The 19157-nt window shown below is 26.3% G+C and overlaps 1 protein-coding gene across 1 annotated transcript; it reads left to right on the forward strand.

Annotated features, from left to right (window-relative positions):
* Nucleotides 1-10520: 10520 nt before the first annotated feature.
* LOC117916298 (NAC domain-containing protein 72-like) lies at nucleotides 10521-11379 on the forward strand. The gene is made up of 2 exons (XM_034832252.1): nucleotides 10521-10635; nucleotides 10988-11379. The coding sequence occupies exons 1-2, from the start codon at nucleotides 10521-10523 to the stop codon at nucleotides 11377-11379; spliced, it is 507 nt and encodes a 168-aa protein (XP_034688143.1).
* The last annotated feature ends 7778 nt before the right edge of the window (nucleotides 11380-19157 follow it).

The following is a 19157-nucleotide window of genomic DNA, read 5'->3' on the forward strand; positions in this document are numbered from 1 at the left end:
TTCTTCTTTAGAAAAGAGCAATTCAAAGGAGAATATATGGAGGAAAAAAAAAACATTTTGTTACCCATGGTAACTGCTTTCCAACTCACCATAACAACACACAAAAAAAAAAAAACCAAAACAATAAGCAAAAATTCTGACTAATTTAATATTGGTGGATATTTTGCTGAGTAAAGTTTAGTTTTTCTATTTCTTGGGAAGTAAATAATAAAAAATGACATATTTGAGCTTTCGTATACTTTCTTGGCAACCAAATAGAGGGTTGCTTTAAAATGGGTGTTGTTTGAATGTTCAATACCCAATTGTGTGTGTGTGTGTTTTTTTTAATCATTTTTTTACTAGGCATTTGACAATACATTTTTATAATTTGTAGTTGAAAATAAAAACTCAATTCTTAATTAATTTAAATTGAACTCAATAACCAAAAATACATCTAATTATTCATTAGAAGAAAATGAAGAATTTGAATTCTTGCTAAAATATAGCAATTTTTAATTTGATCTACTTAAAAAAATGAAATGAGAAAGAAAAAGATGAATATATATATATATATATATAATGGTTGAAAATATAAGAAACCACTAACATAAAAATATACGATCAATTAATTTTGAATGAGGTAAATTATTTTGAAATTTTATTTATTTTTATGCATGGTTAATTAATGAATTATATTTTTAATTATGTAATAGTAAGAGATAAAGAAATGGGTGGATTAATAAAAATGTTGAATTCTTAAAATATTAGAGTAAAAATGGTTAAAACGCTAGAGGATCATAGAATCATGGAGAGTTTTTTTCAATATGGGTATAATATATTGGTTAGAAACTACTACTAGAGGGATCATAATCTTTTGAAAAATAATATATTGGTCTTAGTCCCATTTGGGGTAGCCCATCACTAATATTTTATTTGGGCTTTGTCTTTATTTAGTTTATGAGAGTCTACGTGGTGGCAAGAACATAATTATTCCCAACACTTTCATTTATTAGGAACTCAAATTACATAAGCCTACTCCGTTGGATCCAAATATTTTGCTGACGTGGTGTTTATTTTTTATTTTATTTTTATTTTTATTTTAAATTAAAATTAAAACTAAATAATGTTTAATAGTATTAAAAATTAAATTATTTATTTTTTAATATTTTATGTTTATTAAATATTAAAAATAAATAAAAATCAACATATTCCTTTTAATATTCAAAACAGCTAAAATATTTTAAATAAGTAATAATTTAGAAAAAGAAAAACAAATAATTTAAAATATGAAAATAAGTTATTTTTAACAAAAAGTTAAAAAATATAAATACCACTCCATCCAATTAACTTTTTTTTATTATGCATAGATGAAAACAAGATAACACTTGAAATCTTCTTTTCTATTTTTTTCTTAATTTTCTCATCAACAATCTCGAGAGGATAAAGAATGGATTTAATTTGTTGTAATATGATGTTTAAAATTATCCTTTAACCAATCAACTTACAACGAATAGAATAGTTCGTATTAGTTAACGAGATTCATAAATATTCCTTCAAACTTTTGGTTGATACGATATAACATGGATAAGATAAAAAAATATATATATTATATAATATCCCATATTTAATTAGTAATAAAATAGGATAAGAGATGAAAACCAAACATATATCCCATATTTGATTAGTAATGAGATAAGATAAGTGATAAGAACCTAATGGAATATGATAAATGGTGGGATATATTATTATTATTATTATTATTATTATTATTATCCCATATTTGATTAGTAATGAGATAAGATAAGTGATAAGAACCTCATGGAATATGATAAGTGGTGGGATATATTATTATTATTATTATTATTTTCAATTTTACATAGGACTCATGACATGATAATGATATGGGATATACATATCTTAATATCAAAAATTTATTTTTTATCAATGTTTTATTTTTTTAGTATACTTATTTTAAAAAATAATTTTTTATTATAAATTAAATCTATGATTAAAAAAGAAAAACAAAAAAAATATTTATAAAATACTATTAATATATGATATATAAATTATTTTTATATATTAAATAATATAATATAAATTTTTTTTTATTGTAAAGTTTAAATATTTTAATTATGAATATTATTAAGCATAACAAAATTTCATTTTTTTAAATAGAAAAATATTTGAATGTGATATTATTTTTGTTTTATATATTGAAAATAATATATATTTCATATCATTTTTTATTTATTTCACAAATTAAGTATAAATATAATATAACATATTTCACTTAATATATTATCTTAAAATATTATGTCCATAGAATATGTATATCTAAGAATATTATAAAAATCATATCATATGATATGCATATCACATTCTATCATATCCCGTCAATCAAACGTAATCATTCTTATATCTAATGATATCTTATAACCCAACCGTATAGATATTGTTTACTTTAAGTTCAAATAACCTTATAACTTTAAAAACAGGCAAACACTTAACGGACTAAACAATCCTCATAGATTGTTTTTGGGATTCTAGTGGGTGGAGATAGGGACTGGATGACACCTGATCAACACTCGTAAAAAACGCACTTTTAGGTTAAACTATCCATTCACATAAAAATAAATAAATAAATAAACTATATATATATATAAATATAAGAAATGGTGATAATTAAATTAAAATAAGAATTTTATGACAATCGAAAAAGAAAAGGTTGAAGATATAAAATAACTAATATATTAAAATATAAATAACTAATTAATTTTGAATGGATTAATAAAAGCATTGGAGTATTAAAATATTGGCCATGATTTTAGGGAAACTATTACGAGAACACATTATGAGATAAATATCCTAAAAAAGGACTCCTCTTTAAAAAGGATATAAAGGATATTTCAACTAACAACATAATCCAAGTATTTTAGTTGTAGTAAAATAGAAACCTTTCCCAATGCAACACGTCTATATCAACTCTCTCTCTCCATCAACCTTTCTACCTATATATAACCTACATATTAATTTTTTAATCATACAAAAAATTTATTTTCTTTTTCGCTTTGGAGCAATGGAAGTGAATCAAAACCAATTTGTTCACTGGAATCATCAAGATGAAAGGATGGAGATGAACTACTTTGGAGCAATGGCGATGAACTTGGGAGCAACGGAGATGAATCAAAACCATGTGCAAGATGAAAGGTCGGAGATGAATTTTAGAGCAATGGAGATGAATCAAAACCATGTGCAAGATGAAAGACTGAAGATGAATTTTAGAGCAATGGAGATGAATCAAAACCATGTGCAAGATGAAAGGTTGGAGATGAATTTTAGAGCAATGGAGATGAATCAAAACCAACTTGTTCAATGGAATCATCGTGGGCAAGATGAAAGAGATGCATGCTTTCGCTCTTTACCGCCGGGTGTTAGGTTTCGTCCCTCTGAGATAGAATTAATTTTATTTTTCTTGAAGAGAAAGATGATGAATCAAAGCTTACCGATGAACAACATTCGAGAAGTTAATCTTTATCAATATAGCCCTCAAAAACTATTTGGTATGTATTACTCGATTGATTTCTCTTTTATAAAAAGATGATCTTATCTTGATTTTTATACTTATTTTGACACTTAAACTTGTTGACTTGTATGCAGAGATGTTCCAACTAGATGTAAATGAGAGGTGGTATTTCTTTACTCCAAGAGATAGGAAGTACCCAAATGGGAATAGACCCAACAGAACTGCAGGTGATGGATTCTGGAAGGCTAGTGCGCGTGATCATACCATCACCATGGATAATAACGAGACGATTGGATACAAGAAATCATTAGCTTATCACGAAGGAAAGCCTAAAAATGGGGTGAAAACAAATTGGTTAATGAAAGAGTATAGACTCTCAAAGACAGAATTGGATATGTGGGTTGTATGTGAGATATACAAAAAATCAGAAAAATCAGAGATTGTTAAGCCACATCATCAACACAACACAGTTGTTGATGATGGTGGACAAGGCTTCCTATCTGATGACTATGGCGATCAAAGGTTGTCATACGGTTATGGGGCGGCGGTACCCCAGTATGTGGAGGACCTGAAGTTGGAGCCTCAAAACCCACTGCAGGAAGTTTTGCCTCCGGGTTTCTATGCCTGGAATAATGCCTCAACATCAACGTAGTTTCACTGGTGAAGGTTTTCCCAGAGAGTTTGTACGTGAGGGGTGCATCCGCATGCTCCAACAGCATTTAATCATCAAAGCCAGCCGCATATGCCGTGGGTCACTCCACATCAATAGTGTAGAAAGCCAGCCGCTAATACTCTCACTTTCTAGTATATATCTAATCTAAGTCAGCATTCTTACTTTGGCCTAAAAGTGTAGTAGAAAACTATGAATTGAATATGAAAAGTTGAGTGTCATTTTATATATGTTGTCAAATGAGTATGTGAAAGCAAACTTTTTCCAAAAGAAGATTACTGCTTCGGTCCTACAAGAAGATACAAAACCCAAAAATAAAGACAATGTTTTAATTAATGGAGTACGTCCCGTCCAACGCTGTTGTTGCAAGAAATTTCAGAAGGTATATCTTGTGCGGCTGTGCCTTCGAAGGGAATCTGAGTACTCGTGGAGAGTTGAAGTCCATGGGTTCAGGAAGGGTTTTAGTATCTTGTATTTATCTGTTCTTGCAGCTATTTTCTTCTCGCTTATGGTCTTTGTCTTAGGCATAGGTAGCTTTTGTTGGCATTGGTTCTATGCCTACTTGCATACCCTTAATTGGCGTTGTACAAATGATCATGAATTTTCTCTCTATTTATTTGGTTTCTTTTATAGTTCTTTAATATATCTTAGAGGTTGTTAGACAATGATTTTAAAAAATATTTTTAATCTTTCTCATATTTACAAATAACTTTTTTGATAAAAAATTTTAAATGTTAAAAAGATTAAGAGTGTGTTTGTTAGTGATTTTAGGAAGCTTTTTTAACATCTTTTATATTCGAAAGATAAAAATTTTATGAGTGTTAAAAATATTAAGAATTCCTTTAGAAGTGATTTTAAAAAGTCTTTCTGATATTTCTAATACTTGAATAATAAAATAATTTATATATTAGAAATATTAAAAATGCTTCTTAAAATCATTATCAAACGAACTCTAAAAATACTAAGAATGCGATTGATAGTGATTATAAGAAGTGTTTTTAATATTTTTAATACTTAAATGATGAAAATTTTCAAATGTTATGTTATAAAGACTTCTTAAAATCACTGTGAAACCCACTCTAAAAACATTTCATAAAATCACTATTAAACACACTCTAAAAGCGCTTTCTAAAATTACTATCAAACGAATTTTGAATCCTAATGAAACACTGTTTATATTTTTGCACATCAAATTTTTTTATACTTTCAACTAAATTAAGAATTTTTTTATGACAAAAATAACTATTAATTAAATAACCAAAATAACCTTAATATTAGCATTATCCATAACTATACTTTAAGGCATTCTTAAGTGTATTTGAAGCTATACTTTTATACATGCTTAGAAGCATATGAAACTATACTTTTATACATGCTTAAAGACATTTAGAACTTCTAAATGTACTTTGGCTTGCAAGTTCGTAAGAAATTCATTATTATTATTTTTTCCATTTCTTTTTCATTTTTCTCAAATCTTTTTACTTTTAAAAGAGTTCTAAATCATTCCTAACTATTTTTCCACTATCTTTACAACATTTTTTAAAAAAATCAAAATTAATATAAATCATAGACACTAAAATATATTCACTCGAAGAAATGATTTTGCCTCACGGTTTGTAGGGAAGAGGAAAGTAGGTATGGAAGAGAATAAGAATGAAATTTCAAATATGCTTAAAAAAGAATTTAGGTGGATGTGATATTAGTATTAATGTTTTGAAGTGGATTTATAAATAGAATGGGTGAGTAGAGTGGTCATGAGGGTACAAATATAATTTCTCCACATGAAAATGCACCTACGAATTTATTAAAAAATTGTAAAATTATCTTGGCCCTCTCTCATGAGTCAATCAAGAAGTAAATTGATTAAAAAAATTTTGGTAAATCATTGATTCATCTAGTGTTTAAATATATGATTCATTTACAAATTTATTAGATTGAAAATTTATGATGTTTAAAAATTTATAGATTCAATGTTACGTTCAGTAAAGATTTATGATACATGTACGTATTGGGTGTACTCAGCGTGTTCGCGTCTATTATTATTTTTATTAAAAATATTATAAATTTCTTTTATCATTATTAAAATATCGACTTCCAAATTTTAAAAATAAAAAAATTGTATAAAATAATATTTTGTTATGGAATTTCTTATATTTAAAAACAAATTTTTTGTCATGAACTTTGGGTGTTTAAAAGTAATATTTTATTAAAAAAATTTTCATGTCTAGGAATAATTTTGTCCTGAAAATTTTTTATACTTAAAAATAATCTTTTAGTATGATTTTTTTTTTTTTTACTTAAAATATGAAAAATTTTCATACCTAAAAATTCTTCATTAGAAGAAAATGAAGAATTTGAATTCTTCCTAGAATATAACAATTTTTAATTTGATCTACTTAAAAAAAAAAAAGTAATATATATATATAATGGTTGAAAATATAAGAAACAACTAACATAAAAATATACAATCAATTAATTTTGAATGAGGTAAATTATTTTGAAAATTTATTTATTTTTATGCATGGTTAATTAACGAATTATATTTTTAATTATGTAATAGTAAGAGATAAAGAAATAGGTGGATTAATAAAAATGTTGAATTCTTAAAATATTAGAGTAAAAATGGATAAAACGCTAGAGGATCATAGAATCATGTAGACTTTTTTCAATATGGGTATAATATATTGGTTGGAAACTACTACAAGAGGGTGCATGTTAGGAGATCATAATCTTTTGAAAAATAATATATTGGTCTTATCCCATGTGGAGTAGCCCATCACTAATATTTTATTTGGGCTTTGTCTTTATTTATTTTATGAGAGTCTACGTGGCGCGGTTTTTACAAAATCATATTTGATTACTTTATGCTTTTGTTGATCCATGATTATTTCCATATCTCGAAGAAGGTGCCAAGGTGGCAAGAACATAATTATTCCCAATTCATTTATTAGGAACTCAAATTACATAAGCCTACTCCGTTGGATCCAAAAATTTTGCTGACGTGGTGTTTATTTTTTTATTTTTTATTTTAAATTAAAATTAAAACTAAATAATGTTTAATAATATTAAAAATTAAATTTTTTATTTTTTAATATTTTATTTTTATTAAATATTAAAAAATAAATAAAAATCAACATATTCCTTTTAATATTCAAAAAAAGTAAATTTTTTGAAATAAGTAATAATTTAGAAAAAAAAAACAAACAATTTAAAATATGAAAATAAGTTATTTTTAACAAAAAGTTAAAAATATAAATACGACTCAGTCCAATTGACTTTTTTTATTATACATAGATGAAAACAAGATAAAACTCAAAATCTTCTTTTCTATTTTTCCTTAATTTTTTCATCAACAATCTATGGATTTAATTTGTTGTCATATGATGTTTAAAATTATCCTTTAACCAATCAACTTACAACGAATAGAATAAAAATAAAGGAAAACAAATTTGAATAATGGATGAAATGAAGTTCAAATATAAAAGAAGAAAATTTACATAACTTGAATAATTTTTTTTTATTTTTCATTTTTTAAACGTGGAAAATGTTTTCTTTTTTAAATCTTTTCCATTAGTTAATGGGATTTATAAATATTCCTTCAAATTTTTTGTTGATACGATATAACATTAGATAAGATAAAAAATAAATAAAAAATGAGATATTATATGATATTCCATATTTAGTTAGTAATAAGATAGGATAAGGGATGAAAGCCAAACATATATCCCATATTTGGTTAGTAATGAGATAAGATAAGTGATAAGAACCTAATATGGAATATGATAAGTGGTGGGATGTATTATTATTATTATTATTATTATTATTATTATTATTATTATTATTATTATTATTATTATTATTATTATTATCAATTCTAACTCATGACATGATATGGGCAAGGATGAAAGTTTCCATTTTTTCGCGGAAATTTCGCCGAAATTTCGGGTTTCGGTGGCCGGCGATACGAAAGAGGGGGGCGAAATGTCGACGGGAGAAATTTCGCCAAATTTCTGTTAAAATCGGCGAAAAAATCACCGAAACATGGCTGCAAGCAAAAAATCGGTGAAATTTCGGTTTGTATCGCCGATTTTTCGGGAAATTTCCCGATATTTCCTACCAGTCCAGCCCGCGCACAGGATACAAAATCTGTCCAATTTTTATTTTTTTTTAAAAAAACATAAGATGTTCCTTGGTAATCTGATCATGACTTGCAGGCAAAGGTTGTTTTTCAGCCTGGCTCAAAAATCGTGGATTTAGGGTTCGTGAAATTTAAATCCAATGGCACAAAAGCAAAGCGACCCTAGAACAGATCAGAAAACACAGGGAGAAAAAAAAAAAAAAAAAAAAAACAATTTTTTTGGTTTTCCTTGAGGGTTTTGCATGGATTTTCTCGGAAATCAAACGAGGATGAATTTTCTCGGAAATCAAACGAGGATGAATTTTCCCGGAAATCGAATGGGGGATGGATTTTCTTGGGAATCAACCAGGGGTTGCAAAAAAAAAAAAAAAAAAAGTAATAAATGATTAGATTAGAACCTGCGAGGATTGAGAGTGAAAGAGGAAATTGGGGCCGATTCTCTCGTCCGGAGGGCAGCTTCAGCCAAGGGCTTTTTGATGCCCGAGTGAGAGAAGCGGGTCTTCAGCAAAGGGCTTTTCGGATGGGTGGCCTTTTGATTTTTTAAAAATTTAGTAGAGATAAAAAAAAAAAAAAAAATGGAAACAAATCATGACTCCATGGTGATGGTCCAAAGTGAATTTGGATGTGATCCAACGATCCAAAGTGAACCTATGCGATAATATATATAAATTATTGGTATTTAATGAAATCAAGTTAATATATATAAATTATTTATATTAATAAAATCAAAATTTTTATGAAGCTCGATAATAAATGCTTAATTACAAAATTCATATTTTTTATTGACATATATAATATAATTATATATAATATCGCAAATCATATAATATATATATCAAATTATTCAACAAAATAAATTTAAATTATCTATTATACTTCTAATTACATTGTTATGATGTTTTTTTTTTATATTTTTATGAACTTTTATCAATTTTTTGCCTATTAAAATTTTTTTTCCAAAATATCTGTCGATATTTCTCCGATATATCTGATATATCCGTAAAATCAAGTTATCGATATATCCATGATTACCGATATTTTCATCATTGGATATGGGATATACATATCTTAATATCAAAAATTTATTTTTTATCAATGTTTTATTTTTTTAGTATACTTATTTTAAAAAATAATTTTTTTTATTATAAATTAAATCTATGATTAAAAAATTATAAAATCGTATTAATATATGATATATAAATTATTTTTATATATTAAATAATATAATATAAATTTTTTATTTATAAAGTTTAAATATTTTAATCATGAATATTATTAAGCATAACAAAATTTCATTTTTTTAAATAGAAAATATTTGAATGTGATATTATTTTTGTTTTAAATATTGAAAATAATATATATTTCATGTCATTTTTTATTTATTTCACAAATTAAGTATAAATATAATATAATATAACATATTTCACCTAATATGTTATCTTAAAATATTATGTTCATAGAATATGTATATTTAAGAATATTATAGAAATCATATCCTATGATATGCATATCACATTCTATCATATCCCGTCAACCAAACGTAATCATTCTGATATCTTATAACCCAATCGTATAAATATTGTTTACTTTAAATTCAAAGAACCTTATAACTTTAAAACAGACAAACACTCGAGGGACTTAACAACCCTCGTAGATTGTATTTGGGATTCTAGTGGGGGGAGATAGGGAGTGGATGACACAACTTTGGTAAAAAAAAAAATGAATCATTAATTAACCACACTCTTAGGTTAAACTATCCATTCACGTAAAAATAAAAAAAATAAACTATATATATATATAAGAAACGGTGATAATTAAATTAAAATAAGAATTTTATGACAACCGGAAAAGAAAAGGTTGAAGATATAAAATAACTAATATATTAAAATATAAATAACTAATTAATTTTGAATGGATTAATAAAAGCATTGGAGTATTAAAATATTAGCCATGATTTTAGGGAAACTATTACGAGAGCACATTATGAAATAAATATTCTAAAAAAAAGGACTCCTCTTTAAAAAGGATAGAAAGGATATTTCAACTAACAACATAATCCAAGTATTTTAGTTGTAGTAAAATAGAAACCTTTCCCAATGCAACACGTCTATATCAACTCTCTCTCTCCATCAACCTTTCTACCTATATATAACCTACATACTAATTTTTTAATCATACAAAAAATTTATTTTCTTTTTCACTTTGGAGCAATGGAGGCGAATCAAAACCAATTTGTTCATTGGAATCATCAAGATGAAAGGATGGAGATGAACTACTTTGGAGCAATGGAGATGAACTTGGGAGCAACGGAGATGAATCAAAACCGTGTGCAGGATGAAAGGTCGGAGACGAATTTTAGAGCAATGGAGATGAATCAAAACCAACTTGTTCAATAGAATCATCGTGGGCAAGATGAAAGAGATGCATGCTTTCGCTCTTTACCGCCGGGTGTTAGGTTTCGTCCCTCTGAGATAGAATTAATTTTATTTTTCTTGAAGAGAAAGATGATGAATCAAAGCTTACCGATGAACAACATTCGAGAAGTTAATCTTTATCAATATAGCCCTCAAAAACTATTTGGTATGTAGTACTCGATTGATTTCTCTTTTATAAAAAGATGATCTTATCTTGATTTTTATACTTATTTTGACACTTAAACTTGTTGACTTATATGCAGAGATGTTCCAACTAGATGTAAATGAGAGGTGGTATTTCTTTACTCCAAGAGATAGGAAGTACCCAAATGGGAATAGACCCAACAGAACTGCAGGTGATGGATTCTGGAAGGCTAGTGCGCGTGATCATACCATCACCATGGATAATAACGAGACGATTGGATACAAGAAATCATTAGCTTATCACGAAGGAAAGCCTAAAAATGGGGTGAAAACAAATTGGTTAATGAAAGAGTATAGACTCTCAAAGACAGAATTGGATATGTGGGTTGTATGTGAGATATACAAAAAATCAGAAAAATCAGAGATTGTTAAGCCACATCATCAACACAACACAGTTGTTGATGATGGTGGACAAGGCTTCCTATCTGACTATGGCGATCAAAGGTTGTGATACGGTTATGGGGCGGCGGTACCCCAGTATGTGGAGGACCTGAAGTTGGAGCCTCAAAACCCACTGCAGGAAGTTTTGCTTCCGGGTTTCTATGCCTGGAATAATGCCTCAACATCAACGTAGTTTCACTGGTGAAGGTTTTCCCAGAGAGTTTGTACGTGAGGGGTGCATCCGCAAGCTCCAACAGCATCTAATCATCAAAGCCAGCCGCATATGCCGTGGGTCACTCCACATCAATAGTGTAGAAAGCCAGCCGCTAATACTCTCACTTTCTAGTATATATCTAATCTAAGTCAGCATTCTTACTTTGGCCTAAAAGTGTAGTAGAAAACTATGAATTGAATATGAAAAGTTGAGTGTCATTTTATATATGTTGTCAAATGAGTATGTGAAAGCAAACTTTTTCCAAAAGAGGATTACTGCTTCGGTCCTACAAGAAGATACAAAACCCAAAAATAAAGACAATGTTTTAATGGAGTACGTCCCGTCCAACGCTGTTGTTGCAAGAAATTTCAGAAGGTAGCCATCTTGTGCCTTCGAAGGGAATCTGAGTACTCGTGGAGAGTTGGAGTCCATGGGTTCATGAAGGGTTTTAGTATCTTGGATTTACCTGTTCTTGCAGCTATTTTCTTCTCGCTTATGGTCTTTGTCTTAGGCATAGGTAGCTTTTGTTGGCATTGGTTCTATGCCTACTTGCATACCCTTAATTGGCGTTGTACAAATGATCATGAATTTTCTTTCTATTTATTTGGTTTCTTTATAGTTCTTTAATATATCATAGAGGTTGTTAGAAAATGATTTTAAAAAATATTTTTAATGTTTCTAATATTTGCAAATAACTCTTTTGATAAAAAAATTTAAGGGCTAGAAATATTAAGAGTGTGTTTGTTAGTGATTTTATGAAGCGTTTTTAACATCTTTAATACTTGAAAGATAAAAATTTAAAAAGATTAATTAAGAGTGCGTTTATAAGTGATTTTAAAAAGTCTTTCTAATATTTGAATAATAAAATTTTTTATATATTAGAAATATTAAAAATGTTTCTTAAAATCATTATCAAACGAATTCTAAAAATACTAAGAATGCGTTTGGTGGTGATTATAAGAAGTGTTTTTAATATTTTTAATACTCAAATGATGAAAATTTTCAAATGTTATGTTATAAATACTTCCTAAAATCACTGTGAAACGCACTCTAAAAACACTTCCTAAAATCACTGTTAAACACACTCTAAAGCGCTTTCCAAAATTATTATCAAATAAATTTGTAATCCTAATGATACACTCATTATATTTCCACACATCAAATTTTTTTATACTTTCAACTAAATTAAGAATTTTTTTATGACAAAAATAACTATTAATTAAATAACCAAAATAACCTTAATATTAGCATTATCCATAACTATACTTTAAGGCATTCTTAAGTGTATTTGAAGCTATACTTTTATACATACTTAGAAGCATATGAAACTATACTTTTATACATGCTTAAAGACATTTAGAACTTCTAAATGTACTTTGGCTTGCAAGTTCGTAAGAAATTCATTATTTTTTTTCCATTTATTTTTCATTTTTCTCAAATCTTTTTACTTTTAAAAGAGTTCTAAATCATTCCTAATTATTTTCCCACTATCTTTACAACATTTTTAAAAAAATCAAAATTAATATAAATCATAGACTCTAAAATATTTTCACTCCAAGAAATGATTTTTGCCTCACGGTTTGTAGGGAAGAAGAAAATAGGTATGGAAGAGAATAAGAATGAAATTTCAAATATGCTTAAAAAAGAATTTAGGTGGATGTGATATTAGTATTAATGTTTTGAAGTGGATTTATAAATAGAATGGGTGAGTGGAGTGGTCATGAGGGTACAAATATAAGTTCTCCACATGAAAATGCACCTACGAATTTAATAAAAATTTGTAAAATTATCTTGGCCCTCTCTCATGAGTCAATCAAGAAGTAAATTGATTAAAAAAAAATCTGGTAAATCATTGATTCGTCTAATGTTTAAATATATGATTCATTTACAAATTTATTAAATCGAAAATTTATGATGTTTAAAAATTTATAGATCCAATGTCACGTTCAGTAAAGATTTATGATATATATGTACGTATTGGATGTACTTAGTGTGTTCGTGTTTCTTATTATTTTTATTAAAAATATTATAAATTTCTTTTATCATTATTAAAATATTGGCTTCCAAATTTAAAAAAAAAAAATTGGATGAAAATAATATTTTGTTATGGAATTTTTTATATTTAAAAACAATTTTTTTGTCATGAACTTTTGGGTGTTTAAAAGTAATATTTTATTAGAAAATTTTTCATGTCTAGGAATAATTTTGTCATGAAAATTTTTTTATACTTAAAAATAATTTTTAGTATGATTTTTTTTTTTTTTTTACTTAAAATATGAAAAAATTTCGTACCTAAAAATTCTTCATTAGAAGAAAATGAAGAATTTGAATTCTTCCTAGAATATAACAATTTTTAATTTGATCTAGTTAAAAAAAAAAAATTGAAATGAGAATATATATATATAATGGTTGAAAATATAAGAAACAACTAACATAAAAATATACAATCAATTAATTTTGAATGAGGTAAATTATTTTAATTTTTTATTATTTTGAAATTTTATTTATTTTTATGCATGGTTAATTAACAAATTATATTTTTAATTATGTAATAGTAAGAGATAAAGAAATGGGTGGATTAATAAAAATGTTGAATTCTTAAAATATTGGAGTAAAAATCGATAAAACGCTAGAGGATCATAGAATCATGGAGACTTTTTTCAATATGGGTATAATATATTGGTTGGAAACTACTACAAGAGGGTGCATGTTAGTGTTAGGAGATCATAATCTTTTAAAAAATAATAAATTGGTCTTAGTCCCATGTGGAGTAGCCCATCACTAATATTTTATTTGGGCTTTGTCTTTATTTAGTTTATGAGAGTCTACGTGGCGCGGTGTTTACAAAATCATATTTGATTACTTTATGCTTTTGTTGATCAATGATTATTTCCATATCTCTAAGACGGCGCCAAGGTGGCAAGAACATAATTATTCCCGACACTTTCATTTATTAGGAACTCAAATTACATAAGCCTACTCCGTTGGATCCAAATATTTTGCTGACGTGGTGTTTATTTTTTATTTTATTTTTATTTTAATTTTAAATTAAAATTAAAACTAAATAATGTTTAATAGTATTGAAAATTAAATTATTCATTTTTTAAAATTTTATTTTATTAAATATTAAAAAATAATTAAAAATCAACATATTCCTTTTAATATTCAAAAAAGCTAAAATATTTTAAATAAGTAATAATTTAGAAAAAGAAAAACAAACAATTTAAAATATGAAAATAAGTTATTTTTAACAAAAAGTTAAAAAATATAAATACCACTCCGTCCAATTAACTTTTTTTATTATGCATAGATGAAAACAAGATAAAACTCGAAATCTTCTTTTCTATTTTTCTTAATTTTCTCATCAACAATCTCGAGAGGATAAAGAATGAATTTAATTTGTTGTAATATGATGTTTAAAATTATCCTTTAACCAATCAACTTACAACGAATAGAATAAAAATATAGGAAAACAAATTTGAATAATGGATGAAATGAAGTTCATATTAGTTAACGGGATTTATAAATATTCCTTCAAACTTTTGGTTGATACGATATAACATGGATAAGATAAAAAAAAAAAAAAAAAAAAAGATATTATATAATATCCCATATTTAATTAGTAATAAAATAGGATAAGGGATGAAAACCAAACATATATCCCATATTTGATTAGTAATGAGATAAGATAAGTGATAAGAACCTGATATGGAATATGATAAGTGGTGGAATATATTATTATTATTATTATTATTATTATTATTATTATTATTATTATTATTATTATCAATTTTACATAGGACTCATGACATGATAATAATATGGGATATACATATCTTAATATCAAAAATTTATTTTTTATCAATGTTTTATTTTTTTAGTATACTTATTTTAAAAAATAATTTTTTTATTATAAATTAAATCTATGATTAAAAAAGAAAAACAAAAAAATATTTATAAAATACTATTAATATATGATATATAAATTATTTTTATATATTAAATAATATAATATAAATTTTTTTATTTGTAAAGTTTAAATATTTTAATCATGAATATTATTAAGCATAACAAAATTTCATTTTTTTTTAAATAGAAAATATTTGAATGTGATATTATTTTTGTTTTAAATATTGAAAATAATATATATTTCATATCATTTTTTTATTTATTTCACAAATTAAGTATAAATATAATATAACATATTTCACCTAATATGCTATCTTAAAATATCATGTCCATAGAATATGTATATCTAAGAATATTATAAAAATCATATCATATGATATGCATATCACATTATATCATATCCCGTCAATCAAACGTGATGACACCTGATCAACTCTCATAAAAAAAAAACGGCACTCTTAGGTTAAACTATCCATTCACGTAAAAATAAATAAATAAATAAATAAACTATATATATATATATATATATATATATATATATATATATATATATATATATATATAAGAAATGGTGATAATTAAATTAAAATAAGAATTTTATGACAACTGAAAAAGAAAAGGTTGAAGATATAAAATAACTAATATATTAAAATTTAAATAACTAATTAATTTTGAATGGATTAATAAAAGCATTGGAGTATTAAAATATTGGCCATGATTTTAGGGAAACTATTACGATAACACATTATGAGATAAATATCCTAAAAAAGGACTCCTCTTTAAAAAGGATATAAAGGATATTTCAACTAACAACATAATCCAAGTATTTTAGTTGTAGTAAAATAGAAACATTTCCCAATGCAACACGTCTATATCAACTTTCTCTCTCCATCAACCTTTCTACCTATATATAACCTACATACTAATTTTTTAATCATACAAAAAATTTATTTTCTTTTTCGCTTTGGAGCAATGGAGGCGAATCAAAACCAATTTGTTCATTGGAATCATCAAGATGAAAGGATGGAGATGAACTACTTTGGAGCAATGGAGATGAACTTGGGAGCAACGGAGATGAATCAAAACCATGTGCAGGATGAAAGGTCGGACACGAATTTTAGAGCAATGGAGATGAATCAAAACCATGTGCAAGATGAAAGGTTGGAGACGAATTTTAGAGCAATGGAGATGAATCAAAACCAACTTGTTCAATGGAATCATCGTGGGCAAGATGAAAGAGATGCATGCTTTCGCTCTTTACCGCCGGGTGTTAGGTTTCGTCCCTCTGAGATAGAATTAATTTTATTTTTCTTGAAGAGAAAGATGATGAATCAAAGCTTACCGATGAACAACATTCGAGAAGTTAATCTTTATCAATATAGCCCTCAAAAACTATTTGGTATGTAGTACTCGATTGATTTCTCTTTTATAAAAAGATGATCTTATCTTGATTTTTATACTTATTTTGACATTTAAACTTGTTGACTTGTATGCAGAGATGTTCCAACTAGATGTAAATGAGAGGTGGTATTTCTTTACTCCAAGAGATAGGAAGTACCCAAATGGGAATAGACCCAACAGAACTGCAGGTGATGGATTCTGGAAGGCTAGTGCGCGTGATCATACCATCACCATGGATGATAACGAGGCGATTGGATACAAGAAATCATTAGCTTATCACGAAGGAAAGCCTAAAAATGGAGTGAAAACAAATTGGTTAATGAAAGAGTATAGACTCTCAAAGACAGAATTGGATATGTGGGTTGTATGTGAGATATACAAAAAAACAGAAAAATCAGAGATTGTTAAGCCAGTACATCATCAACACAACACAATTGTTGATGATGGTGCACAAGGCTTCCTATCTGACTATGGTGATCAAAGGTTGTCATACGGTTATGGGGCGGCGGTACCCCAGTATGTGGAGGACCTGAAGTTGGAGCCTCAAAACCCACTGCAGGAAGTTTTGCATCCGGGTTTCTATGCCTGGAATAATGCCTCAGCATCAACGTTGTACAAATGATCATTAATTTTCTTTCTATTTATTTGGTTTCTTTTATAGTTCTTTAATATATCCTAGAGGTTGTTACCCTGATCATGAATTTTCTTTCTATTTATTTGGTTTCTTTTATAGTTCTTTAATATATCTTAGAGGTTGTCAGACAATGATTTTAAAAAATATTTTTAATCTTTTTAATATTTGTAAATAACTCTTTTGATAAAAAATTTTAAGTGCTAGAAAGATTAAGAGTTTGTTTGTTAGTGATTTTAAAAAGTTTTTTTTTAATATTTTTAATACTTGAAAGATAAAAATTTTCGAGTGTTAAAAAGATTAAGAGTGCGTTTAAGAGTGATTTTAAAATGTCTTTCTAATATTTCTAATACTTGAATAATAAAATTTTTATGTATTAGAAATATTAAAAATTCTTTTTAAAATTATTATCAAATGAACTCTAAAAATATTAAGAATGCGTTTGGTAGTGATTATAAGAAGTGTTTTAAATATTTTTAATAGTTAAATTATGAAAATTTTCAAGTGTTATATTATAAACACTTTCTAAAATCACTGTGAAACGCACTCTAAAAACATTTCCTAAAATCACTATTAAACACACCTTAAAAGTGCTTTCTAAAATTACTATCAAACGAATTTTGAATCCTAATGAAACACTATTTATATTTTTGCACATCAAATTTTTCTATACTTTCAACTAAATTAAGAATTTTTTTATGACAAAAATGACTATTAATTAAATAACCAAAATAACCTTAATATTAGCATTATCCATAACTATACTTTAAGGCATGCTTAAGTGTATTTGAAGCTATAATTTCATACATGCTTAGAAGCATATGAAACTATACTTTTATACATGCTTAAAGACGTTTAGAACTTCTAAATGTACTTTGCTTTGCAAAGTTAGTAAGAAATTCAGAATTTTTTTTACCATTTCTTTCACTTTTCTCAAATCTTTTCACTTTTAAAAGAGTTCTAAATCATTCCTAACTATTTTTCCACTATCTTTACAACATTTCTTTTTTAAATCAAAATTTATATAAATCATAGACACTAAAATATATTCACTCGAAGAAATGATTTTGCCTCAGGGTTTATAGGGAAGAGGAAAGTAGGTATGGAAGATAATAAGAATGAAATTTCAAATATGCTTAAAAAAGAATTTAGGTGGATGTGATATTAGTATTAATGTTTTGAAGTGGATTTATAAATAGAATGGGTGAGTAGAGTGGTCATGAGGGTACAAATATAAGTTCTCCAAATGAAAATGCACCCACGAATTTATAAAAAATTTGTAAAATTATCTTGGCCCTCTCTCATGAGTCATTTATCGGATCGAAAATTTATGACGTTTAAAAATTTATAGATCCAATGTCACATTGAGTAAAAATTTATGATATATGTACGTATTGGGTGTATTCAATGTGTCCGCGCGTGTTATTTTTTTTAATTATAAATAATTATAAAAATATTATAAATTTCTTTTATCATTATTAAAATATCAGTTTCCAAATTAAAAAAAAAAAAGTAAAAAAAAAAACTTTTTGGATGAAAATAATATTTTGTTATGGAATTTTTTATATTTAAAAACAATTTTTTTTGTCATCAACTTTTTGGTTTTTAAAAGTAATATTTTATTAGAAATTTTTTCATGTCTAGAAATAATTTTGTGATGAAATTTTTTTTATACTTAAAAATAATCTTTTAG

Source organism: Vitis riparia, chromosome 6 (assembly GCF_004353265.1).
Source record: "Vitis riparia cultivar Riparia Gloire de Montpellier isolate 1030 chromosome 6, EGFV_Vit.rip_1.0, whole genome shotgun sequence".
Taxonomy (NCBI): domain Eukaryota; kingdom Viridiplantae; phylum Streptophyta; class Magnoliopsida; order Vitales; family Vitaceae; genus Vitis; species Vitis riparia.

Excerpts from the sequence above, each read along its gene's own strand:
- LOC117916298 (XM_034832252.1), top strand. The coding sequence starts at position 10,521 with ATGGAGGCGAATCAAAACCAATTTGTTCATTGGAATCATCAAGATGAA. Across the intron at positions 10,636-10,987 it reads AACGGAGATGAATCAAAACC|AGATGTTCCAACTAGATGTA; the intron begins GTGTGCAGGATG and ends ACTTATATGCAG.